Genomic DNA, 22,185 nt, shown 5'->3' with positions numbered 1-22,185 from the left:
TACTGCCATAGATCTGTGTTATGCCCAGTAACCGCTGTGGGCAGCTGTCACTTTAACCTTTTGGTTGCGTCTGTATAAATGTTACAGCTATATATATATATATATATATTTTATTTTTTTTAAATAAATTTTATTGAAATGTTCAGGTATAAAATACAATACTGACAAGGAACACAAGCTGAAAATATATAAACAAGAACACAGGAAAATCAAAACCATTGGACAAATAAAAGAGGGCATTTAAATGAGGACACAGCAAGTATACAAACTAGTCAGAATACCTGTTACATTGGTTCAAAATAAATGTTACTAGAGTTTGTTGATTTGCAAACATATGAGACAAACACCTTTCTGCTACAAATACAAAGCGTGTAACTAAAAGCTAGACAGAATTGCATAGACTTGCAGTCATCCTAGTAATACAGAGGGGTTTTACAAACAAATCAGGTTGAAGGCATTCTTTTCTACATGATCGTTTTCTAATATCTGCAGAAATCATTATGAAAATCTGGTTTAATACATTAAAAATGTGTAGCATATTATACTATGTGCATCACACTGCAAAATGTAATGTTCTTATCGGGTTTTATTAAAATATATAGGGACCGGGGGGCGGAGCCTGTGAGCGAACCGGAGCAGTCGCCATATCTCTCAGCTCTGACGAACCGGGCTGCAAAACACCAAATCCCAGGCGAACAGAGCCAGTACCACCTGCGGACAGACCGAAAAGCAACAGAGGGCATCGTACTGCATCAGCCAATGCCTTTCTTTCAAGCCGCAAACAAAAAAAACTGCAGCCGCGGTCCTAAGGCCTACTGCGTGGGAGGCTGCCAACTCAAGGCTGACTGGGCTTCCCAAGTGTGGATCGACCTGGGCCTGACAGACCCGACCTCGGACTCACCCGCTGAAGAGATGGAGCGCAAATCTTACAAACCGACGGCAAACACTCCCAAGACGCAAAGGGACATAGGCCAGATGCTGCAAACACCACCAGCTGCCACGGCCAGTGCCCGACAAGCAGAGGAGGGAGAAGCTCCCCATGACCACGCCCCCACTGAGGCAGAGTGCTCCAGCCCAAACAGATCAGAGGCAACAGCACCTGCTACCAAAGAGGACATACACAAAATGCTGGCCACTCTTCAACACAATCTCAGGCAGATGTGGGAAGCAGACCTAGACACCCTCAAAACAGAGTTAAAAACTGTGACGGCACGCACCCACACCAACAAAGAGGACATACTTACCTTAAAACAAGGTAACCGAGTAAATGCAACAGCTACAAGCATCACAGAGCACCATCCTCACCCAAGTTAATATCTTTGACGACAGGGGCAGAAGGAAAAATATTAAACTAAGGGGAGTCCCTGAAACCGTCTCCCTAGACGAACTCCCACACTTTATCAGAAGACTGGTGTCCACCCTCATACCGGCACGGCAGGCTAAACACTTCTCTTCTGACGGGGTCTACCGAATAACCAAATCTTTGAAGGCCCCCACAACAGCGCCACGTGACATAATTTTGTGATGCCACACACTAACGGACAAAATGGGCCTACTGACCGCCCTAAAACGAATGACACCGTACCAGTTCGAATCCAGCCATATCTCAATCTTTCAAGATGTGAGCAGAGCCACCCTACTGTGGCGAAAATAAATGCGACACATCACCATACCCCTCCAAACTGCAGGTATGGCCTACAGATGGTTGACCCCCCCGAACGTTGCTGGTCACTAAAGACGGGAAGACCTACAAGGTCTCTGACCCGACAGACGGCCCAGCCTTTTTGACAGCGTTGGGCCTCACATCACAGGGACTATACAACTCACACCCAGGAACCTCCGAGGAGACCCACACCTCTGAGTCAGGGGAGACACAACACCCCGCAACTTGAATTCAAAACAATGCCAACAAGCTATAATAATTGTGATTTATTTAATATGCCAAGTTACTCAACCTCATTTGTCGCTTAATATGTTACTTGCGCTTTCTCCTTAATCCCTATGTATATTTAGACAAATGGAGGTCATTTAGTTGCTCCAATGGCCATTGGAGGAAATGCCCGCCTGCCAACGTCAAGGCAGACCCCCCTAAGCGGGTCCTAACACTGACCCTTCAGCCTGCTTCCTCGAGCTTCTGGCAAAGATATCTCTAATGAGACAGAAAGGGGTATTTTTTATATACACCCCTATACTTATTAACCCTTAATAGGGAACACATGGGATGGGTAGCAGCATTGTAACCAGGCTGTGTGATGCAAAGTAAATACAAATACAAAAAGAGAAGTCCTGCGCTCCTGATATCTTTGCCAGAAGCTCAAGGAAGCAGGCTGAAGGGTCAGTGTTAGGACCCGCTTAGGGGGGTCTGCCTTGACGTTGGCAGGCGGGCATTTCCTCCAATGGCCATTGGAGCAACTAAGTGACCTCCATTTGTCTAAATATACATAGGGATTAAGGAGAAAGCGCAAGTAACATTTTCTTTTCTTTGGTTTTTACTATATATTGGGGCTGATGTGTGTTGTAGTCCTTGCTGCTTAAGCGCAGGACTTCTCTTTTTGTATTTGTATTTACTTTGTATCACACAGCCTGGTTACAATGCTGCTACCCATCCCATGTGTTCCCTATTAAGGGTTAATAAGTATAGGGGTGTATATAAAAAATACCCCTTTCTGTCTCATTAGAGATATCTTTGCCAGAAGCTCAAGGAAGCAGGCTGAAGGGTCAGTGTTAGGACCCGCTTAGGGGGGTCTGCCTTGACGTTGGCAGGCGGGCATTTCCTCCAATGGCCATTGGAGCAACTAAATGACCTCCATTTGTCTAAATATACATAGGGATTAAGGAGAAAGCGCAAGTAACATTTTCTTTTCTTTGGTCGCTTAATATGTACCCGCTCTTGTTATGGCAATCCCACGCTCTGATCACAACCGCCCCCACAATGCGGTCAAAGGGCATAGTAAACTATGGAGCCCCGCTATACCACTAGCTTATGGAAATCACAGACGCACTAAGCAGCCATATCGGGCTAAACCTTGTATATACATAGACGCCCATGCCCCACATCAAACCCCACCTCCAAATAGACTACTTCATAACACCCAGCCCTTACACCACGACACAATCGAATAGACTACTCAAAGGGACAGGTGGCTTACAAGCCCAAACCCTGTACTAGTGACACACTACCACCCAGGTGTTGAACCATTGCACCGCTCTCCTTAGCCTCCACACACACTCATGGTAAAGGCGTTCGACTCGTTATAACGAACTAGCCCATTAACCGAAAGTGTGCATGGTTTGTTTTAGTTTAAATCGCAAAATGTTTGGAGTACGGTTATCTTACTATATTTCATGCATATGCTGTTGTGGCATACCCAGACAAGTATGTATATCTATCTAATCACGCATTGAAGAGAATGGAAAAAAAAAATAAAAAATGTATATGGACCTTTTTAGTAATAGATAAAGGGAAACTGACCAAATTTTCTTAACATAAATCTGCTTAAATATGAAGAGGATATACCCAATGTCAAAATGTAATTTATTGTTATTTATTCCCCAAATAATTAGTTGAGATGTTCTGGGTTTCTAGCATGTACGCACATAATACCATAGAATTCTTGTGATGATCTGTTTGCGCTCGTGGGCGGCCATTTTAAGTGATCCTTGGTTGAAGTAGCAATTACCCGAACAAATGTCCCTTGTACTGCCCAGTTTGTTCTCCTAGTAGTAAGCGGCTGCCATTGATGCATTGTGAACATGCAGGAAGCCAGACAAAGCAAGGTAACCTTGGTAAGGTAAGTGGCTTCTGACTGAGTGAACACGTACAGGTCACTGCTGGACTTGTATGTTAACACATATATATATAAATGCACCTAAAACGTAACAAAATATAATCAGTAAAAATTATTTTACAATAATATAGGTAATATCTCCCTATTCGCCCTGTTTAGGATACCATACGTTTCCCTAACATGTACTCACATGGCTGTTGCATGGACATTTCTGACTACCAGTGTCCTACTCCATGTGGGACGTCTGTTTTGTTGGTTAGAACAGTTCAGTAACACATTGTTATGACATCACATTTGACACAAAACATCCACAAGAGAGAGAGATACATTTCTGTGTTAATACAACAGGTTCATGTGTGGGAACCATGTTCAAGTTGGTGGGGGTTTTTTTTCAGTGCAAATGTTTATCACTACCTCTTCAAGGATAAGCACACACTATGTTCTCCTTCTAAGAGGTATAGTTTTATCCACGCACTTGAGCAAACTCCTTGCGCAGCCAGAGAGAGTCATGGTAGAAGCGTGAGTCTCCAAGACTCAGAGCGGTCCTCTTGTAGAAGTAAAAATACAATACAGCCACTGTCAGAATAAATAGGCTAGAATTAGGGGCTCTGAAATAAAAAAAAAACCACATCCAACTTCTACATCTCAGTATAACATCACTTACAGCCCAGACAACATACCTGGCAGTCTCCGTATAACATCACTTACAACCCAGACAACATACCTGGCAGTCTCCGTATAACATCACTTACAACCCAGACAACATACCTGGCAGTCTCAGTATAGCATCACTTACAACCCAGACAACATACCTGGCAGTCTCAGTATAGCATCACTTACAACCCAGACAACATACCTGGCAGTCTCAGTATAGCATCACTTACAACCCAGACACGCCTCAACTGTCAGTCTCCGTAGTGCACTACTTTACAAGCCCAGTAAGAGAGCAAGAAAAAGAGCATTTCTACGCAGCCTGTAGAAACATACACTTACCAAATCGCTGAAGCACAAATAAAGCCTGTAGTCCATCAGACCAAATAAAATAGTTTACAGTATTCCAGCGCAAATTCTAGGAAGCAAAATTAAAGGAAAGTGTTACATCCATCAAACAGAAATGATTTTCTGGAACGATATAAAAATGATATTTCTATAAAAACAATATATTTGCCCATTGATTCTTTCCTGCCAATAACATGTGCACCTGTCTTGAAAGGTCATACTAAGCAGAATGAATCGTGCTGTAATATCTATACCTAATTCTCTGCCATTACAATGGCTGTCAATCTCCATACTTCCTAAAACCACAGACCCATTTAGACCCAATCTTACTTTTACCTGAACTCTAGCAAAGTGCTTACTTTAAGACTCTCTCTCTCTATTCAGAGCTGTGCAGCAACTAATATGGTCTAGGTCAGCATAGTGTTAACTTGATGACATGCAGAGCGTTGGGGCGATCCTAGCAGCCCCCTGTCTGATGTACGATAGGGATCTCACCCAAACACTGAAGAAAAGCCTGATGACTTGGGACTCTTTATAGCACATTATAATTCTACAATTAATTTAATGATGATATATATCCTATTTATTAATAGGATTTCAGGCAGCTAGAAAGGGAATGTTTAAAAATGAATAGATGCCTATTTCCTTTTGAACTGCATTGTTCAAAAGCATTAGAAAATATCCATTCTCTAACCTAGATATTCCCTTTAACATAACGCTGCAGAGAAAATACATTTCTCTTTAAGCGTTTCAGGTCTCTCTGCATAAAGTAAACTGTTCAGTGACCTTTGAATGTCAAACTTTATGGTTGTATCAGAACAGCTAGTGGAGTGGTCATGAGGAAGGAAGGGCTCTGAGATCACAACAGGTTTTCTCTGCTGACTGCAATACTCTGCGCTGCCAGATGCATAAGCCCATATTTTCTGCTTGTCCTCCTCTGTTTCCCTTTTTGTGCCAACACTAAAGCTGCACTGATTTTCTCTTAATATTCTCAGATCTTAACATTCTACTGTACAAAGTGGATAAACTACCTACAACTCACACAAACCCTTGCTATGCCCCTGAAGCGCAGTTAATGAGCGTAAGCTAATACAAAGCCAAGTAAGCTGCATCACTCGCTGTTTATAAAATATCTGGGGGTTATTTTATAATTAGTAGGAAAGAACAGTGACTACCCAAATAACGTTTAATGGCCACTGACACAAAATTAGCTCCAGTGTCTACGTCAGCCTCCCAACAGTATGCTAGTGATAGAGTGAATTAATTCAAGAGTCTCACCATAATCCAAACATGTAGTGATATGCTGAGAGCTAAGTGAAGAGCACACAGAAAGACTGTGACTTGGAAACGTTGACAGAGGAGGTTGAGAAGTCCGGTTTGGAACACGAACGTGTTAAAGAGCATAAGAAACAGGACAATTGCTGCAAACAGTGTGCCCACATCCTGCAATCTGAAACGAGAAATGAATCATGCTGATATGAGTTAGATGTAGCTGCAACAGAGAGCATGTTTGGATGTTTTGAGAGCATGTCCGAGCATATGAACATTAACTGGGATTCAATATTTTCTCATCTAACGTGGCAAATAGTTTGCGGAAGGCATTGTATGGATATGTTCTACAATACCCCCTTAGCAGCTGATGTACATAACCTGCACCGTTTAATCTCCTGATGGTTTTGGTAGCTAAAAAAAAGGGGTCATGGTGTGCTTTAAAATGTTGTCACATGATGGAGGGATCTACTGCCCACAAAAACAAACTTATCAGAGCTGAGAGGCAAAGAGCACACTTTGCGTTGGGCAAACCTTTTTTCAGTAGCTCAGCATAAACCCGTAGTTAACTGAACCACAGAGACAGAATGCCATGCAGACAAGGTGCCTATAGCTCTCCATCACTTTACCGTGTATCCTGGAAAGGATTATTGCAGCCTGCATCTTTAAGCATTGTCAGTCTGGAGCGAGTTACACAAGAATGCTTGTAGGTTGGGTTTGCAGCATACAACTCGGGTATACTGAGTTTGAAGAGTTTGTTAATAAGCTCACATCAAACATAGCTCTAATATATCATATGAGGACCATGCTGGTAGATCTTACTTACATAAAGAGAACCAGCTGTATGACCGGGGCTGAGCGCAGGAGTTCTGAAAAAGAATTGACAAAGAGATCGAAGAGCAGCAACAGGAACTGCAGTGAGAGCACCAGGCTGTAATTACCAGGCTGTAGCATCCTTTACTAATAGTGATCTGCAAAGGGACACAAAACAGGGGCCACCGTGAATGGGTAGAGAGAATATAGGTGTAGAAATATCTATAGACATACAAACCCACATAGTAAGAGACTTGTTAGCATAATATATAGAGATATACGGCTGCACTCGCCTTAACATGCATACATTATCGGGTGCTGCTGGGGCCAAGTTAAATCAAGCGCACTCACTCTTTCCCTAAACAGCAATTTCCGATCTATAAGAATGTAAAAGTTTTATTTAAAGGGATCTTGTAGTGCCAGGAAAACAAACCTGTTTTTACAGGCACTATAGGCTCTCTGAGTACCCCCTCCTTCGGCGCTTAAGGGGTTAAAACCCCTTCAGCCACTTACTGTAATCCAGCGCTGGGCTCTCTCGGCACTGGTGACCTCTCCTCCCCCACCGACGTCAGTTCCCGAGTGGAGCCGAATGCGAATGCGCAGCAAGAGGTGCGCAAGAGGTTAAAACTAGAGAGACCTGGCACTCAGACCACTTTATTGAGCTGACTTTATTAAACCCCTCCAGTGACTTACCTGTATCCAGCGCTGATGTCCCTCGGCGCTGGTTCAGGGTCCGCCCACGCTCCTCCTCCGCCGACGTCATCTGGCGGGGGAGACCTATTGAGCATACGCGGCGGGCGAGACCTAATGCGCATGCATAGGAAAGCATTGAAAAATGCTTTCAATGCTTTCCTATGGGGATTTTAGCGACGCTGGAGGTCCTCACATAGCGTGAGGACGTCCAGCGACGCAATAGCACAGAAAACCTGTGCTATGAATCAGAAAGTGCCCTCTAGTGGCTGTCTACTAGACTGCCACTAGAGGAGTTAATTCTGCAAGGTAATCATTGCAGTTTATGAAAACTGCAATATTTACAGTTGCAAGGTTAAGGGTAGTGGGAGTTGGCATCCAGACCACTCCAACGGGCAGAAGTGGTCTGGGTGCCTCGAGTGTCCCTTTAATGCCAGATCCTATGAGATCAATCCACTTACTTGGGAAATGCTCCCTCTCCACCTCCTGGAACTCTCTGCAGGTCAGGGTTAGATAGGGCCCTGGAATGAGGCCGATGTGACAGGTGTATATACACCTATTATACGGGTATTTATATAGCGCCAACATATTCCGCAGCGCTGTACAATATTATATAAGAAATGCTCCCTCCCCTCCTGGGACTCTCTGCAGGTCAGGGTTAGATAGGGCCCTGGAATGAGGCCGATGTGACAGGTGTATTTACACCTATTATACGGGTATTTATATAGCGCCAACGTATTCCGCGGCGCTGTACAATATTATATAAGAAATGCTCCCTCCCCTCCTGGGACTCTCTGCAGGTCAGGGTTAGATAGGGCCCTGGAATAGGGCCACTGTGACAGGTGTATATACACCTATTATACGGGTATTTATATAGCGCCAACGTATTCCGCAGCGCTGTACAATATTATATAAGAAATGCTCCCCCTCCACCTCCTGGGACTCTCTGCAGGTCAGGGTTAGATAGGGCCCTGGAATGGGGCCGCTGTGACAGGTGTATATACACCTATTATACGGGTATTTATATAGCGCCAACGTATTCCGCAGCGCTGTACAATATTATATAAGAAATGCTCCCCCCCCCCCTCCTGGGACTCTCTGCAGGTCAGGGTTAGATAGGGCCCTGGAATGAGGCCGATGTGACAGGTGTATATACACCTATTATACGGGTATTTATATAGCGCCAACATATTCCGCAGCGCTGTACAATATTATATAAGAAACGCCCCCCCCCTCCTGGGACTCTCTGCAGGTCAGGGTTAGATAGGGCCCTGGAATGGGGCCGCTGTGACACGTGTGTATATACACCTATTATACGGGTATTTATATAGCGCCAACATATTCCGCAGCGCTGTACAATATTATATAAGAAATGCTCCCCCCCCTCCTGGGACTCTCTGCAGGTCAGGGTTAGATAGGGCCCTGGAATGGGGCCGCTGTGACAGGTGTATATACACCTATTATACGGGTATTTATATAGCGCCAACTTATTCCGCAGCGCTGTACAATATTATATAAGAAATGCTCCCTCCCTCCTGGGACTCTCTGCAGGTCAGGGTTAGATAGGGCCCTGGAATGGGGCCGCTGTGACAGGTGTATATACACCTACTATACGGGTATTTATATAGCGCCAACATATTCCGCAGCGCTGTACAATATTATATAAGAAATGCTCCCCCCCCCTCCTGGGACTCTCTGCAGGTCAGGGTTAGATAGGGCCCTGGAATGGGGCCGCTGTGACAGGTGTATATACACCTATTATACGGGTATTTATATAGCGCCAACTTATTCCGCAGCGCTGTACAATATTATATAAGAAATGCTCCCTCCCTCCTGGGACTCTCTGCAGGTCAGGGTTAGATAGGGCCCTGGAATGGGGCCGCTGTGACAGGTGTATATACACCTATTATACGGGTATTTATATAGCGCCAACGTATTCCGCAGCGCTGTACAATATTATATAAGAAATGCTCCCCCCCCCTCCTGGGACTCTCTGCAGGTCAGGGTTAGATAGGGCCCTGGAATGGGGCCGCTGTGACAGGTGTATATACACCTATTATACGGGTATTTATATAGCGCCAACGTATTCCGCAGCGCTGTACAATATTATATAAGAAATGCTCCCTCCCCCCTCCTGGGACTCTCTGCAGGTCAGGGTTAGATAGGGCCCTGGAATGGGTCCGCTGTGACAGGTGTATATACATCTATTATACGGGTATTTATATAGCGCCAACTTATTCCGCAGCGCTGTACAATATTATATAAGAAATGCTCCCCCCCCCTCCTGGGACTCTCTGCAGGTCAGGGTTAGATAGGGCCCTGAAATGGGGCCGCTGTGACAGGTGTATATACACCTATTATACGGGTATTTATATAGCGCCAACGTATTCCGCAGCGCTGTACAATATTATATAAGAAATGCTCCCTCCCCCCTCCTGGGACTCTCTGCAGGTCAGAGTTAGATAGGGCCCTGGAATGAGGCCGCTGTGACAGGTGTATATACACCTACTATACGGGTATTTATATAGCGCCAACGTATTCCGCAGCGCTGTACAATATTATATAAGAAATGCCCCCTCCCCCCTCCTGGGACTCTCTGCAGGTCAGGGTTAGATAGGGCCCTGGAATGGGGCCGCTGTGACAGGTGTATATACACCTATTATACGGGTATTTATATAGCGCCAACGTATTCCGCAGCGCTGTACAATATTATATAAGAAATGCTCCCTCCCCTCCTGGGACTCTCTGCAGGTCAGGGTTAGATAGGGCCCTGAAATGGGGCCGCTGTGACAGGTGTATATACACCTATTATACGGGTATTTATATAGCGCCAACGTATTCCGCAGCGCTGTACAATATTATATAAGAAATGCTCCCTCCCCCTCCTGGGACTCTCTGCAGGTCAGGGTTAGATAGGGCCCTGGAATGAGGCCGCTGTGACAGGTGTATATACACCTACTATACGGGTATTTATATAGCGCCAACGTATTCCGCAGCGCTGTACAATATTATATAAGAAATGCTCCCTCCCCCTCCTGGGACTCTCTGCAGGTCAGGGTTAGATAGGGCCCTGGAATGAGGCCGCTGTGACAGGTGTATATACACCTACTATACGGGTATTTATATAGCGCCAACGTATTCCGCAGCGCTGTACAATATTATATAAGAAATGCTCCCTCCCCCCTCCTGGGACTCTCTGCAGGTCAGAGTTAGATAGGGCCCTGGAATGAGGCCGCTGTGACAGGTGTATATACACCTATTATACGGGTATTTATATAGCGCCAACGTATTCCGCAGCGCTGTACAATATTATATAAGAAATGCTCCCTCCCCCCTCCTGGGACTCTCTGCAGGTCAGGGTTAGATAGGGCCCTGGAATGGGGCCGCTGTGACAGGTGTATATACACCTATTATACGGGTATTTATATAGCGCCAACGTATTCCGCAGCGCTGTACAATATTATATAAGAAATGCTCCCCCTCCACCTCCTGGGACTCTCTGCAGGTCAGGGTTAGATAGGGCCCTGGAATGAGGCCGCTGTGACAGGTGTATATACACCTATTATACGGGTATTTATATAGCGCCAACGTATTCCGCAGCGCTGTACAATATTATATAAGAAATGCTCCCTCCCCCCTCCTGGGACTCTCTGCAGGTCAGGGTTAGATAGGGCCCTGGAATGGGGCCGCTGTGACAGGTGTATATACACCTATTATACGGGTATTTATATAGCGCCAACGTATTCCGCAGCGCTGTACAATATTATATAAGAAATGCTCCCTCCCCCCTCCTGGGACTCTCTGCAGGTCAGAGTTAGATAGGGCCCTGGAATGAGGCCGCTGTGACAGGTGTATATACACCTATTATACGGGTATTTATATAGCGCCAACGTATTCCGCAGCGCTGTACAATATTATATAAGAAATGCTCCCTCCCCCCTCCTGGGACTCTCTGCAGGTCAGAGTTAGATAGGGCCCTGGAATGAGGCCGCTGTGACAGGTGTATATACACCTATTATACGGGTATTTATATAGCGCCAACGTATTCCGCAGCGCTGTACAATATTATATAAGAAACGCCCCCTCCCCCCTCCTGGGACTCTCTGCAGGTCAGGGTTAGATAGGGCCCTGGAATGAGGCCGCTGTGACAGGTGGCGGTCAGAACCCTCAGCCATACCCTCAAACCGAACGGATTCCCACTCCCATCCAGTAATCTCGGTGCTTCCGGTATCACCATAGAGTTTTCGTGGTTTCAGGCGCCATGGCAACAACGCACCGACCGGTCACGTGATCATGGAATGCTTTACGGCGCCATGCTGGCCAATGAAAAGCGAAGCCGTGCAACGTCACTGCGCTATCTGGCGGCCATATTTGTTGTGGGCAGATGCCCAATGTGGCTAATACAAAACACACTCAGGTTCTGTGTTCATGGCCATGGACTGTAGATTAATGGTCTCTGAATATCAGGTGTTTATGGCCAGGGACTGTAGATTAATGGTCTCTGAAGATCAGGGGTTTATGGCCAGGGGCTGTAGATTAATGGTCTCTGAATATCAGGGGTTTATGGCCAGGGGCTGTAGATTAATGGACTGTGAAGTTCAGGGGTTTATGGCCAGGGACTGTAGATTAATGGTCTCTGAATATCAGGAGTTCATGGCCAGGGACTGTAGATTAATGGACTGTGAAGTTCAGGGGTTTATGGCCAGGGACTGTAGATTAATGGTCTCTGAATATATGGGATTATGGCCAGGGACTGTAGATTAATGGTCTCTGAATATCAGGAGTTTATGGCCAGGGACTGTAGATTAATGGTCTCTGAATATCAGGGGTTTATGGCCAGGGACTGTAGATTAATGGTCTCTGAATATCAGGAGTTTATGGCCAGGGACTTTATTTTAATGGTCTCTGAATATCAGAGGTTTATGGCCAGGGGCTGTAGATTAATGATCTTTGAATATCAGGGTTTGTGACCAGGGGCTGTAGATTAATGGTCTCTGAATATCAGGAGTTTATGGCCAGGGACTGTAGATTAATGGTCTCTGAATATCAGGGTTTATGGCCAGGGACTGTAGATTAATGGTTTCTGAATATCAGGCGTTTATGGCCAGGGACTGTAGATTAATGGCCTCTGAATATCAGGGGTTTATGGCCAGGGACTGTAGATTAATGGTCTCTGAATATCAGGGTTTATGGCCAGGGGCTGTAGATTAATGGTCTGTGAATATCAGGGGTTTATGGCCAGGGACTGTAGATGAATGGTCTCTGAATATCAGGAGTTTATGGCCAGGGACTGTAGATGAATGGTCTCTGAATATCAGGGGCTTATGGCCAGGGGCTGTAGATTAATGGTCTCTGAATATCAGGAGTTTATGGCCAGGGACTGTAGGTTAATGGTCTCTGAATATCAGGGGTTTATGGCCAGGGGCTGTAGATTAATGGTCTCTGAATATCAGGGTTTATAGCCAGGGACTGTAGATTAATTGTCTCTGAATATCAGGTGTTTATGGCCAGGGACTGTAGATTAATGGTCTCTGAAGATCAGGGGTTTATGGCCAGGGGCTGTAGATTAATGGTCTCTGAATATCAGGGACTGTAGATTAATGGTCTCTGAATATCAGGAGTTCATGGCCAGGGACTGTAGATTAATGGTCTGTGAAGTTCAGGGGTTTATGGCCAGGGACTGTAGATTAATGGTCTCTGAATATATGGGATTATGGCCAGGGACTGTAGATTAATGGTCTCTGAATATCAGGAGTTTATGGCCAGGGACTGTAGATTAATGGTCTCTGAATATCAGGGGTTTATGGCCAGGGACTGTAGATTAATGGTCTCTGAATATCAGGAGTTTATGGCCAGGGACTTTAGATTAATGGTCTCTGAATATCAGGGGTTTATGGCCAGGGGCTGTAGATTAATGATCTTTGAATATCAGGGTTTGTGACCAGGGGCTGTAGATTAATGGTCTCTGAATATCAGGAGTTTATGGCCAGGGACTGTAGATTAATGGTCTCTGAATATCAGGGTTTATGGCCAGGGACTGTAGATTAATGGTTTCTGAATATCAGGCGTTTATGGCCAGGGACTGTAGATTAATGGCCTCTGAATATCAGGTGTTTATGGCCAGAGGCTGTAGATTAATGGTCTCTGAATATCATGGGATTATGGCCAGGGACTGTAGATTAATGGTCTCTGAATATCAGGGGTTTATGGCCAGAGGCTGTAGATTAATGGTCTCTGAATATCAGGGGTTTATGGCCAGGGACTGTAGATTAGTGGTCTCTGAATATCAGGGTTTATAGCCAGGGACTGTAGATTAATTGTCTCTGAATATCATGGGATTATGGCCAGGGACTGTAGATTAATGGTCTCTGAATATCAGGTGTTTATGGCCAGAGGCTGTAGATTAATGGTCTCTGAATATCAGGGGTTTATGGCTAGGGACTGTAGATTAATGGTCTCTGAATATCATGGGATTATGGCCAGGGACTGTAGATTAATGGTCTCTGAATATCAGGGGTTTATGGCCAGGGACTGTAGATTAATGGTCTCTGAATATCAGGGGTTTATGGCCAGGGACTGTAGATTAATGGTCTCTGAATATCATGGGATTATGGCCAGGGACTGTAGATTAATGGTCTCTGAATATGAGGGGTTTGTGGCCAGGGACTGTAGATTAATGTTCTCTGAATATCAGGGGTTTGTGGCCAGGGACTGTAGATTAATGGTCTCTGAATATCAGGGGTTTGTGGCCAGGGACTGTAGATTAATGGTCTGTGAATATCAGGGTTTATGGCCAGGGACTGTAGATTAATGGTCTGTGAATATCAGGAGTTTATGGCCAGGGACTGCAGATTAATGTTCTCTGAATATCAGGGGTTTGTGGCCAGGGACTGTAGATTAATGGTCTGTGAATATCAGGGGTTTGTGGCCAGGGACTGTAGATTAATGGGCTGTGAATATCAGGGTTTATGGCCAGGGACTGTAGATTAATGGTCTGTGAATATCAGGAGTTTATGGCCAGGGACTGTAGATTAATGTTCTCTGAATATCAGGGGTTTGTGGCCAGGGACTGTAGATAAATGGTCTGTGAATATCAGGGGTTTGTGGCCAGGGACTGTAGATTAATGGTCTCTGAATATCAGGGGTTTGTGGCCAGGGACTGTAGATTAATGGTCTGTGAATATCAGGGGTTTGTGGCCAGGGACTGTAGATTAATGGGCTGTGAATATCAGGGGTTTGTGGCCAGGGACTGTAGATTAATGGGCTGTGAATATCAGGGGTTTGTGGCCAGGGACTGTAGATTAATGGTCTCTGAAGATCGGGGGTTTAGTCGCCACCTGGAGTCCATCTAACAATGTCGGACAATAACTGATACAGATTGCATTGGCTTAGGGTTGTTCCCAAAAAGGGAAAAAAATTCAAAGTGAGTTTCATATTCCAGGCATAATAGCAGCACTGAACCCATTCCACTTCCACTATTTTCATCTCAAATTTGTAATTCTAGAAAATATCCACTCTAGTGAATAACCCTTTAATGTTTTTATAATGCTTATGGGTTGATTTACTAAACTGGGAATTGTGGAGAACTAGAAGCCTATTTACTAATAATAATAAATATATATAATTTATTTTGCACTATAGTGGTGTATAATGGCGCACTTCATTTCATAATAGAGTACGGCTGTGTTGCTGGTGCAAACTCTAGGGGACACTGGAAATGCTGTAGACTGAAGCTCCCATTACTCTAAAGGCTGAGAAGGATGAGTAAAAAAGTCCTTGACATCAGGTGTATTACATGTACTTGTAATACTTTACATTTTGAACGGGTACCAATCGTGCCAGTTACGGCCTTAAAGTGGCTCTGTCACCTTAAACTTAACTTTCTCCTATTGTCTGCTTTTCACTTCCTCTTTCCCAATCCATTCTTCTTTTCTGATAGATTGTTCCTACGCTTGACAATTGTGACAAAGGTTGAAACTTAACTCCATTTTCTTTGTCAAGCTTGCAAAGTGTAGGGAAAATATGCAAGACCAAGTAGTCCCCAGTTTGTCCAATGTTTTAAAGAGAAATAGATCAAACCTGGAGAAAAGAAGAGCAGATTGTGAAAGATGAAGAGAAGAGGAAACAATAGGAGAAATGTAAGTTTGAGATAGCAGAGACACTTTAAAGAATTATTTCTTTCATTAGAAACACAAATAACTACTTAGTCTCACTATTACTAATTTGGGCAGGTCCCGTGAGGTCACGCGTCCACTCTCAGCATCAGTTATAGTATTTCTGATGTCATTACTGTCCCTTACTGAATGACAGTACAAAGCAAGTTGAACAAATGTAACTGGGTATAAATGGGACGCTGTTTGGGTTCAGGACTTGCCTTGGCATTATTTGCAGTAACATTCTGTCCATGACTGTCCCCACCCAAAGTAAGTACTGTGTTTGAGAACACAAAGCCACCAAATGCAATTTGGGACAAACTGGACATTGTCAGGATCAGGGTTTGTTTGTGACCTGTCTCTGCTGAAGCTTCAAACCAAGATTTGTTATACATGACAGATTCCGAATAATGTAAGAGCACCTATAATGGTTTTATGGTACATTAACTCGGCACACTGATATCATAAAATCATTCCATATGTATTGTATTTTTAAATGTAGCTAATTTGGGGATACTTGTGTGGTGGAACGTACTGTTATTGGGATGGTTTGAAGTTTACTTCGTTCAGGAGTTATGTTACCCGAACTCACATGGTTCGGCTCCCGAAAGGGGACCCTCTGCAACTGGTTAGAACACTCAAACACCGACCACGTGTTAACCGCAAACAAAACAATTTATTAGTGCTTCCCCTGGGTGTCTCCCAAACACAGGTAGCGGGACGGGGTTGTTGAACGACTGGAACCCTTTTCAGATAGATGACTTCGCAAACATCTGGGAAATTCTACCGCTACCTCTCCAACCAGCTAGAAGAGCGCTTTTCGGGAGAAAGAGACCATACACCAGGGGGACCATTCGCTCCTTGGAAGCAAGAGGATACCTATGACATTATTCGTACAGGAACTCCCGAACTGAGACCGGCCATTGCCCCACTTTTTATGGAACTGTTTTGGGCTTCGACCTTGTGGTGGGCCGGTCAGAACTTTACCCAGGTGGCGATTCTCTTCTACCGAACGGATCTGAGTGCTATTTGGTCAACTTGGGCGCTCGGATACGGGCTATCTGGGGATATAATGAATATGGGGTTCCTGTGAATATTGGAAGTACTTTTAGGGGATTGAGAATATATTTTGTATGTTTCCCTGTAAGTGAGAGATAATGGAGTTAGTTTCCTGACTCAATTATCTTCGACACAGGGATGCCAGGGAGTGGCATTCTATATTCTTGTATAGGGACCCCATGCTGGTGGTCTGTGTATAAACTGAGCATGATGTGCCTGAATAAACCAGATGACTCGTCTAGTTACTGGGGGAATAAGAGTTATAATCACACAAGGTTATTGTCTGGCTGAGAGGGAAACTAGCAGAGGTAACTAGTTGGGTTACTTGGAGTCCGTTACAATTTAAGCTGTAGACTGATTACATTGATGATAAATCCATTGAAATACAGTATTCGTATGTGATGAGCTGGTGGTTTACATTAAAACATCCCCAGGATGTCATTGATATTGCAGGACGATTAGCTTTATAGTATTATGGTGCTTAATGTCCATCATATGATTGTGTTATAATAATTCTACCACACAAAGAGGTTTCATGTTTAGGGTTTATTCTAAACAAGTTGGGAATGTATCATAACTGGTGAGAAGACAGTTTGATCCTTCCAGTACTAGATCCATTGCTGGCAAGACAACACATACACAATTGTCAGCCTATGGTCACGTGATGAGGTCCTGAAAACCTGCTCTTTGGGTATAATCACCATCCACTTTATTAACTTCTGATTTACATAATGTCGCAGGATTATTGACGGTATTGGGATAGTTTATTTTCCTCCTAATCCCTCCCATACGGCTTTTAGAATAGCAGCGACTGCCACTGCCCCGGGATCAGGAAGACTGAGAGATGAGGAGCCAATGTAGCTAGCTCTCCCAGCAGCTGCCGTCATGTTCTTGGTGTTCTCTGCAGCTTCAGCAGCACTCTGCAGGAGGACAACACAGTCAGGACGCATTCCCATTGATTGATACAATCCTTGTAATTCATCTTGGCTGGAAAATAAACATTACCTGTGCAGCCAAAGAGAGGGTATGCATCACATCACAGTTTGGGGAACGCAGTGACTGGAGGACATAGGCAGCAGCACACAAAGAGTCCAGCTAGGGAAAGTGCACATCATGTGAGTGAGATATCACTTCTCATCGCATACAGCGCCGCAGTGATCTGATCTCTACATACCATGGTTCTATCTCCGGGCTCCGCGCCGCCATATCTAAACAGAGCGACATACAGAAAAGAGCAGTTTTTAAAGCTCATTTTAAAGTGCTACAGAGACAGTTAGTCATTTACCTGGATTCAGTTTCATTATAACGCCATCTGTAACAGTACATAGCATTATACCATATACCGTTATAGGAGTACAGCACGGTGCATGCTGTGCTGTACTCATAAAGCTCGTGTACTCATAAAGCTCGCTCGTGGACACTAGACGTACCCCTTAGTGTTACAGTGGCATTTACGGTGATTTCACACTGCTTTACTATGAACACAGGACCGTTATAGCTGTTCATGGCACTCAACTCCTGAACACTAATATTTATAATGGAAACATCTATATCTTGTATAAACTAAAACTATTCCCAGATTCCAAGCCCTGAGTTACTGTTACAGAATATTTCCTTCTGGGCAATTCACATTCACCTACTTGAAACAAACCAATGTTTCTATTTGTACTATTGTTTTCCTTTTCACTGGGGTCTACAATTTCACATCAAACTGTTAATGAACTACCTGCAAATATCTAACTTTTCTGCATCAAAGGGTAAACTACGACTTCTCTTCAGCCACAGTCAAAATAAAGTTTCCTAGTGTGTAGCTGAGGAACATGTGTTCCAGGCTGCTGATAGCAGAGGTTTACAGTGTAAGAGTGAAAATGAACAGAATCTAAATCATCTACCATTTACACCTTACTAAATGACTGTAGTATACTCTGCTTAGATGGCCGCCACAGAGGTAAATGTGTAAATTGACCTATATGATTGTTTGAACAGGGCTGTCTTCCCCTCTTGGCTATGTCTGTTTTGTTTGTCCTGCTATACTAAGCCTCCTTTTATATATTGTAACGGAATAGGTTGATGCACAAGGCCAGATGTTAGTTGATCTACCTCTTCATGGCTTCTATCCCAGCATCCATTGCAGCCGCCCAAGCCTCTGGACCACACTCATTCTGCAAGGGATTTGCAGCAGCCGTCAGAAACAGACTGTATAGCTGTGGAAATATATATATTATTGCCCAGATTCTTAGAGGTCATATTATTGCTAAATACAAATGGAGCTGTATCTTCCAAACAGCTCACCAGCTGGACTATAGCTCAGTAAAATATGAAACCAGAGACGTCCAAGGAACTGACAGGGCATCAGGAATATCTTAAAATGATTCCTTCCAAAGGTATCTAGACTAATAATCTAGACTAATACACAGTAATGCTCAATGTAAAGAATGTTTTACCCATCTCAAAATGAGATTAAATTCATCAAATCAGTATTCCAGCATTGCAGCAAGAGATTCCAATCACTCTCTCAGAGACAACCAGTCTGCCAACTAAACTAAAATAATAAATCCGTAATGACGATATACGAGGTAAATAAATGCAGTCCTTTTAAAAAGTATCAAATCTAGAAGAGAAATAAATTGATATAAGGCACCAGATAGGATGAACACTTCAGAGTAACTTCTTAAATTAACTTAAATTACATTTGTTAACAAAAGAAAAAAAAAGGATTTATTTGAATTGTCCATAACCAGGAAAGAAAGCAAAACAAAAAAACAAAACAAACCCCCACTCCCCCACCCCCAAAAAAAACAGAGTGAGAAGCACCATAGATAGAAAAATACACAATAACATTTCCATGACTGGGGGGGATTAACACGGGTATACAAGCCCCTCTCTCGGTCTGTTTATTACACTATGGGGGGATGACTAAATACTTTAACCCATTAAAGACACAACTTCTGAAATAAAAGGGAATCATGACGGAATATTTCCGTCATGTGTCCTTAAGGAGTTAATAGCCATCCTATGATTGTAAAGAGAGAGAGAATCTCTGTCAAACAAGAATTCACCACTGCTATAGAGATAATTCATTACATCATTCATTCCAAATCTGACGAGATATATCCCGATACACGTTAAAATAAATACCTACATACATCTCACAGCCTGCTGAAGGTGACAAGGAGGCTGGGATTCAAATCACTTCCACATATAATGGCACCTGGCTCTAGAGGACAGAATCCTGACAATACATTACAGATTATGTTTCCCAGGTAATATGTGTTCTCACCGCACCAGAAGATCCACCCATCTTCTCGAGCAGGACGTGTGATAATGTTGTGAGGAATCTTGCAGAGTGTGAGGGTATCTCTCCACTACTAATCCAGTCCCTGATGGCTGCAAAGACACACACATTACAATGTTATCAGCTAAAAGCAGCATTTCGTAGACTATCGCACCCTCTATGATACACATACCTTGGGCTGCTCGGGTATGGGTGCTACCGCAATCCCCATCTCCTGCTGCACGATCCAGTTCATTTAGCTCTTCTTCCAGGGACAGGAGAGTTTTACAAATGTTTTCCAGTACGTGACGGTAGACCTGCACACGCTTAACTAAGACACAAGAATATCATGCGCTTTATTATATCATAAAAAAATAATTCGGATAATCAAAATGTTATATCACGTCATGTTCTATCCAATCCTTATTATACCAATGGCAGAAAACTGCCAGGAATCATATGGAGGGAAAAACAAAACACATTTCAAGGTACAGCCAATACAGCCAGACTGATAACATACTGACTAAAATAGACTTTTTAGTTTATCTATTCTGACCTTAAATTTGACATTCAGTTTGAATTCTCACCTTAGAGGATAACCGTGACAAAGAAGAGGAGAAATGAGAAGTCTTTCTATTTCTCCACGTTACTTCTATTGTTAGCCCTGACTGTTCCTGGACTTTTTTCTTTAGATCCATTGTGCTGGCTGTTGTCTTTTGCCAAATCTTTAAATGGACACTATAGGCACCCAGAGTACAGTACTTCATCTCATTTAAATGGTCTGGGTGCAGTGTCCCTGTCCCTTGACTCAGCAATGTTTACATGGCAGTATTAAAAGTGCCTTGAGTGGCTGTAGCTTCATATAGTTTTTGTTTTTTTTTTGCTCTGTGAAACAAAGTTTAATGAAATACCCCATAGGAAAGCATAATTATTTTTTTTTTGCCTACAGTTTGCCTACTAGAATCCTCAGTTTGCCAGGCTACAATGATCCTCGGTAAAGCCGTTCTGTCATGAGACAGCATGAGATATCAGTTTGTTTTCGGTTTCCTGTACCCGGCCGGACTGACAAGAATTGCTCTCTCAGTGAGCACTTACAGTCAGTCCAGACAGGTACTGAAGCTCCTGTACTGCGTCCCGCTCTGATCCACTCAACCACGCAACACTGAGTGACTGGTCGGTCTATCCCTAGCTGAAAGTCTGTAAATTTTGACAATAAAACTCATTTTCAGCGGGGGCTGAATAATTCTGATTATAACTAACTGTAATGCCCAAGAAATATGCAAAAGAGAGGCAGCGTATTTCCCTGTTTTGCCACAAATCTGTTTCTCCGGTAGGGCAAGAAAGCAACTACAATTTTTCAACCAATCCTGTTCCTCCCGCTGTTCTCAGATACAAAATTCTCGTTAGTAGTTTCATTTATGTAAAATCTGAAAACAATAACTACAGCAAACTAGAACTGCAGTGTGGTTTCTCCCAGCTGGCTAAACCGCTTCAGTGATAATCTTTTCCAAGAATGTTTACCCATTGCACCCTAAATAGTGTGTGGCACGCGCGGTAATCCCAAGGTACAGCCTGTTCTAGGGAGCTCTGACTTGTCAGATCATGAAATAACATTATATCACTGAATAGGTATTTCATACAGCCAGCATAATGACAAGTGACTTACCATCTGGCACCAACTCCTTAGGCTGTGTACTTTCTGGGACACATGGAAAGGTACGTGTCTGACCAGTGACAGGAATACGAGGGACCCGGGGCCAAGCGGGTGCCGCTGTCTCATAATCTGAGAAAAAGAATATTAAGCGATCAAAAGCAGACATCCCATGTAATCAGACCAAACTGGACTGTGACTATAACCAAATCAGCCCAGAGATCCCATGTAATCAGACCGAACTGGACTGTTACTATAACCAAATCAGCCCAGTGATTACATGTAATCAGACCAAACTGGACTGTGACTATAACCAAATCAGCCCAGTGATCCCATGTAATCAGACCGAACTGGACTGTGACTATAACCAAATCAGCCCAGACATCCCATGTAATCAGACCGAACTAGACTGTGACTATAACCAGACCGGCCCAGAGATCCCATGTAATCAGACCGAACTAGACTGTGACTATAACCAAATCAGCCCAG

At 43.8% G+C, this 22,185-nt stretch overlaps 2 protein-coding genes across 3 annotated transcripts in view; both read right to left on the bottom strand.

Annotated features, from left to right (window-relative positions):
• Positions 1-239: 239 nt before the first annotated feature.
• Positions 240-11,860, bottom strand: TMEM138 (transmembrane protein 138). 2 transcript variants are annotated; one of them, XR_010086189.1, is made up of 6 exons: positions 11,737-11,860; positions 6,883-7,027; positions 6,066-6,237; positions 4,782-4,857; positions 2,885-4,364; positions 240-1,978 (listed from the first exon to the last, which is right to left on the bottom strand). XR_010086189.1 is itself a non-coding variant. In XM_063438557.1 (5 exons), exons 2-5 carry the CDS (start codon positions 7,008-7,010, stop codon positions 4,252-4,254), a joined length of 489 nt encoding a protein of 162 aa, XP_063294627.1. In that variant the 5' UTR covers positions 7,011-7,027; positions 11,737-11,860; the 3' UTR covers positions 2,878-4,251. The 2 variants fall into 2 exon arrangements, 1 of the variants encoding a protein (XP_063294627.1); XM_063438557.1 differs by lacking the exon at positions 240-1,978 and having other exon boundaries at positions 2,878-4,364.
• Positions 11,861-17,362: 5,502 nt separating this feature from the next.
• Positions 17,363-22,185, bottom strand: part of TKFC (triokinase and FMN cyclase) — a 28,251-nt gene continuing 23,428 nt past the window's right edge. Inside the window, exons 12-18 of the mRNA XM_063437900.1 lie at positions 21,712-21,828; positions 20,239-20,376; positions 20,052-20,158; positions 18,872-18,975; positions 17,946-17,979; positions 17,777-17,866; positions 17,363-17,691 (exon numbers count right to left, since the gene is read on the bottom strand). Of these exons, the coding sequence (XP_063293970.1) occupies positions 17,536-17,691; positions 17,777-17,866; positions 17,946-17,979; positions 18,872-18,975; positions 20,052-20,158; positions 20,239-20,376; positions 21,712-21,828 (746 nt within the window). The 3' untranslated portion in view covers positions 17,363-17,535. The remainder of the gene's footprint in view (positions 17,692-17,776; positions 17,867-17,945; positions 17,980-18,871; positions 18,976-20,051; positions 20,159-20,238; positions 20,377-21,711; positions 21,829-22,185) is intronic.

This window comes from Pelobates fuscus, chromosome 12, assembly GCF_036172605.1.
Source record: "Pelobates fuscus isolate aPelFus1 chromosome 12, aPelFus1.pri, whole genome shotgun sequence".
Classification (NCBI taxonomy): domain Eukaryota; kingdom Metazoa; phylum Chordata; class Amphibia; order Anura; family Pelobatidae; genus Pelobates; species Pelobates fuscus.
Note: the sequence above shows the minus strand (reverse complement) of the source record. Positions and strands in the feature narration are given on the sequence as shown.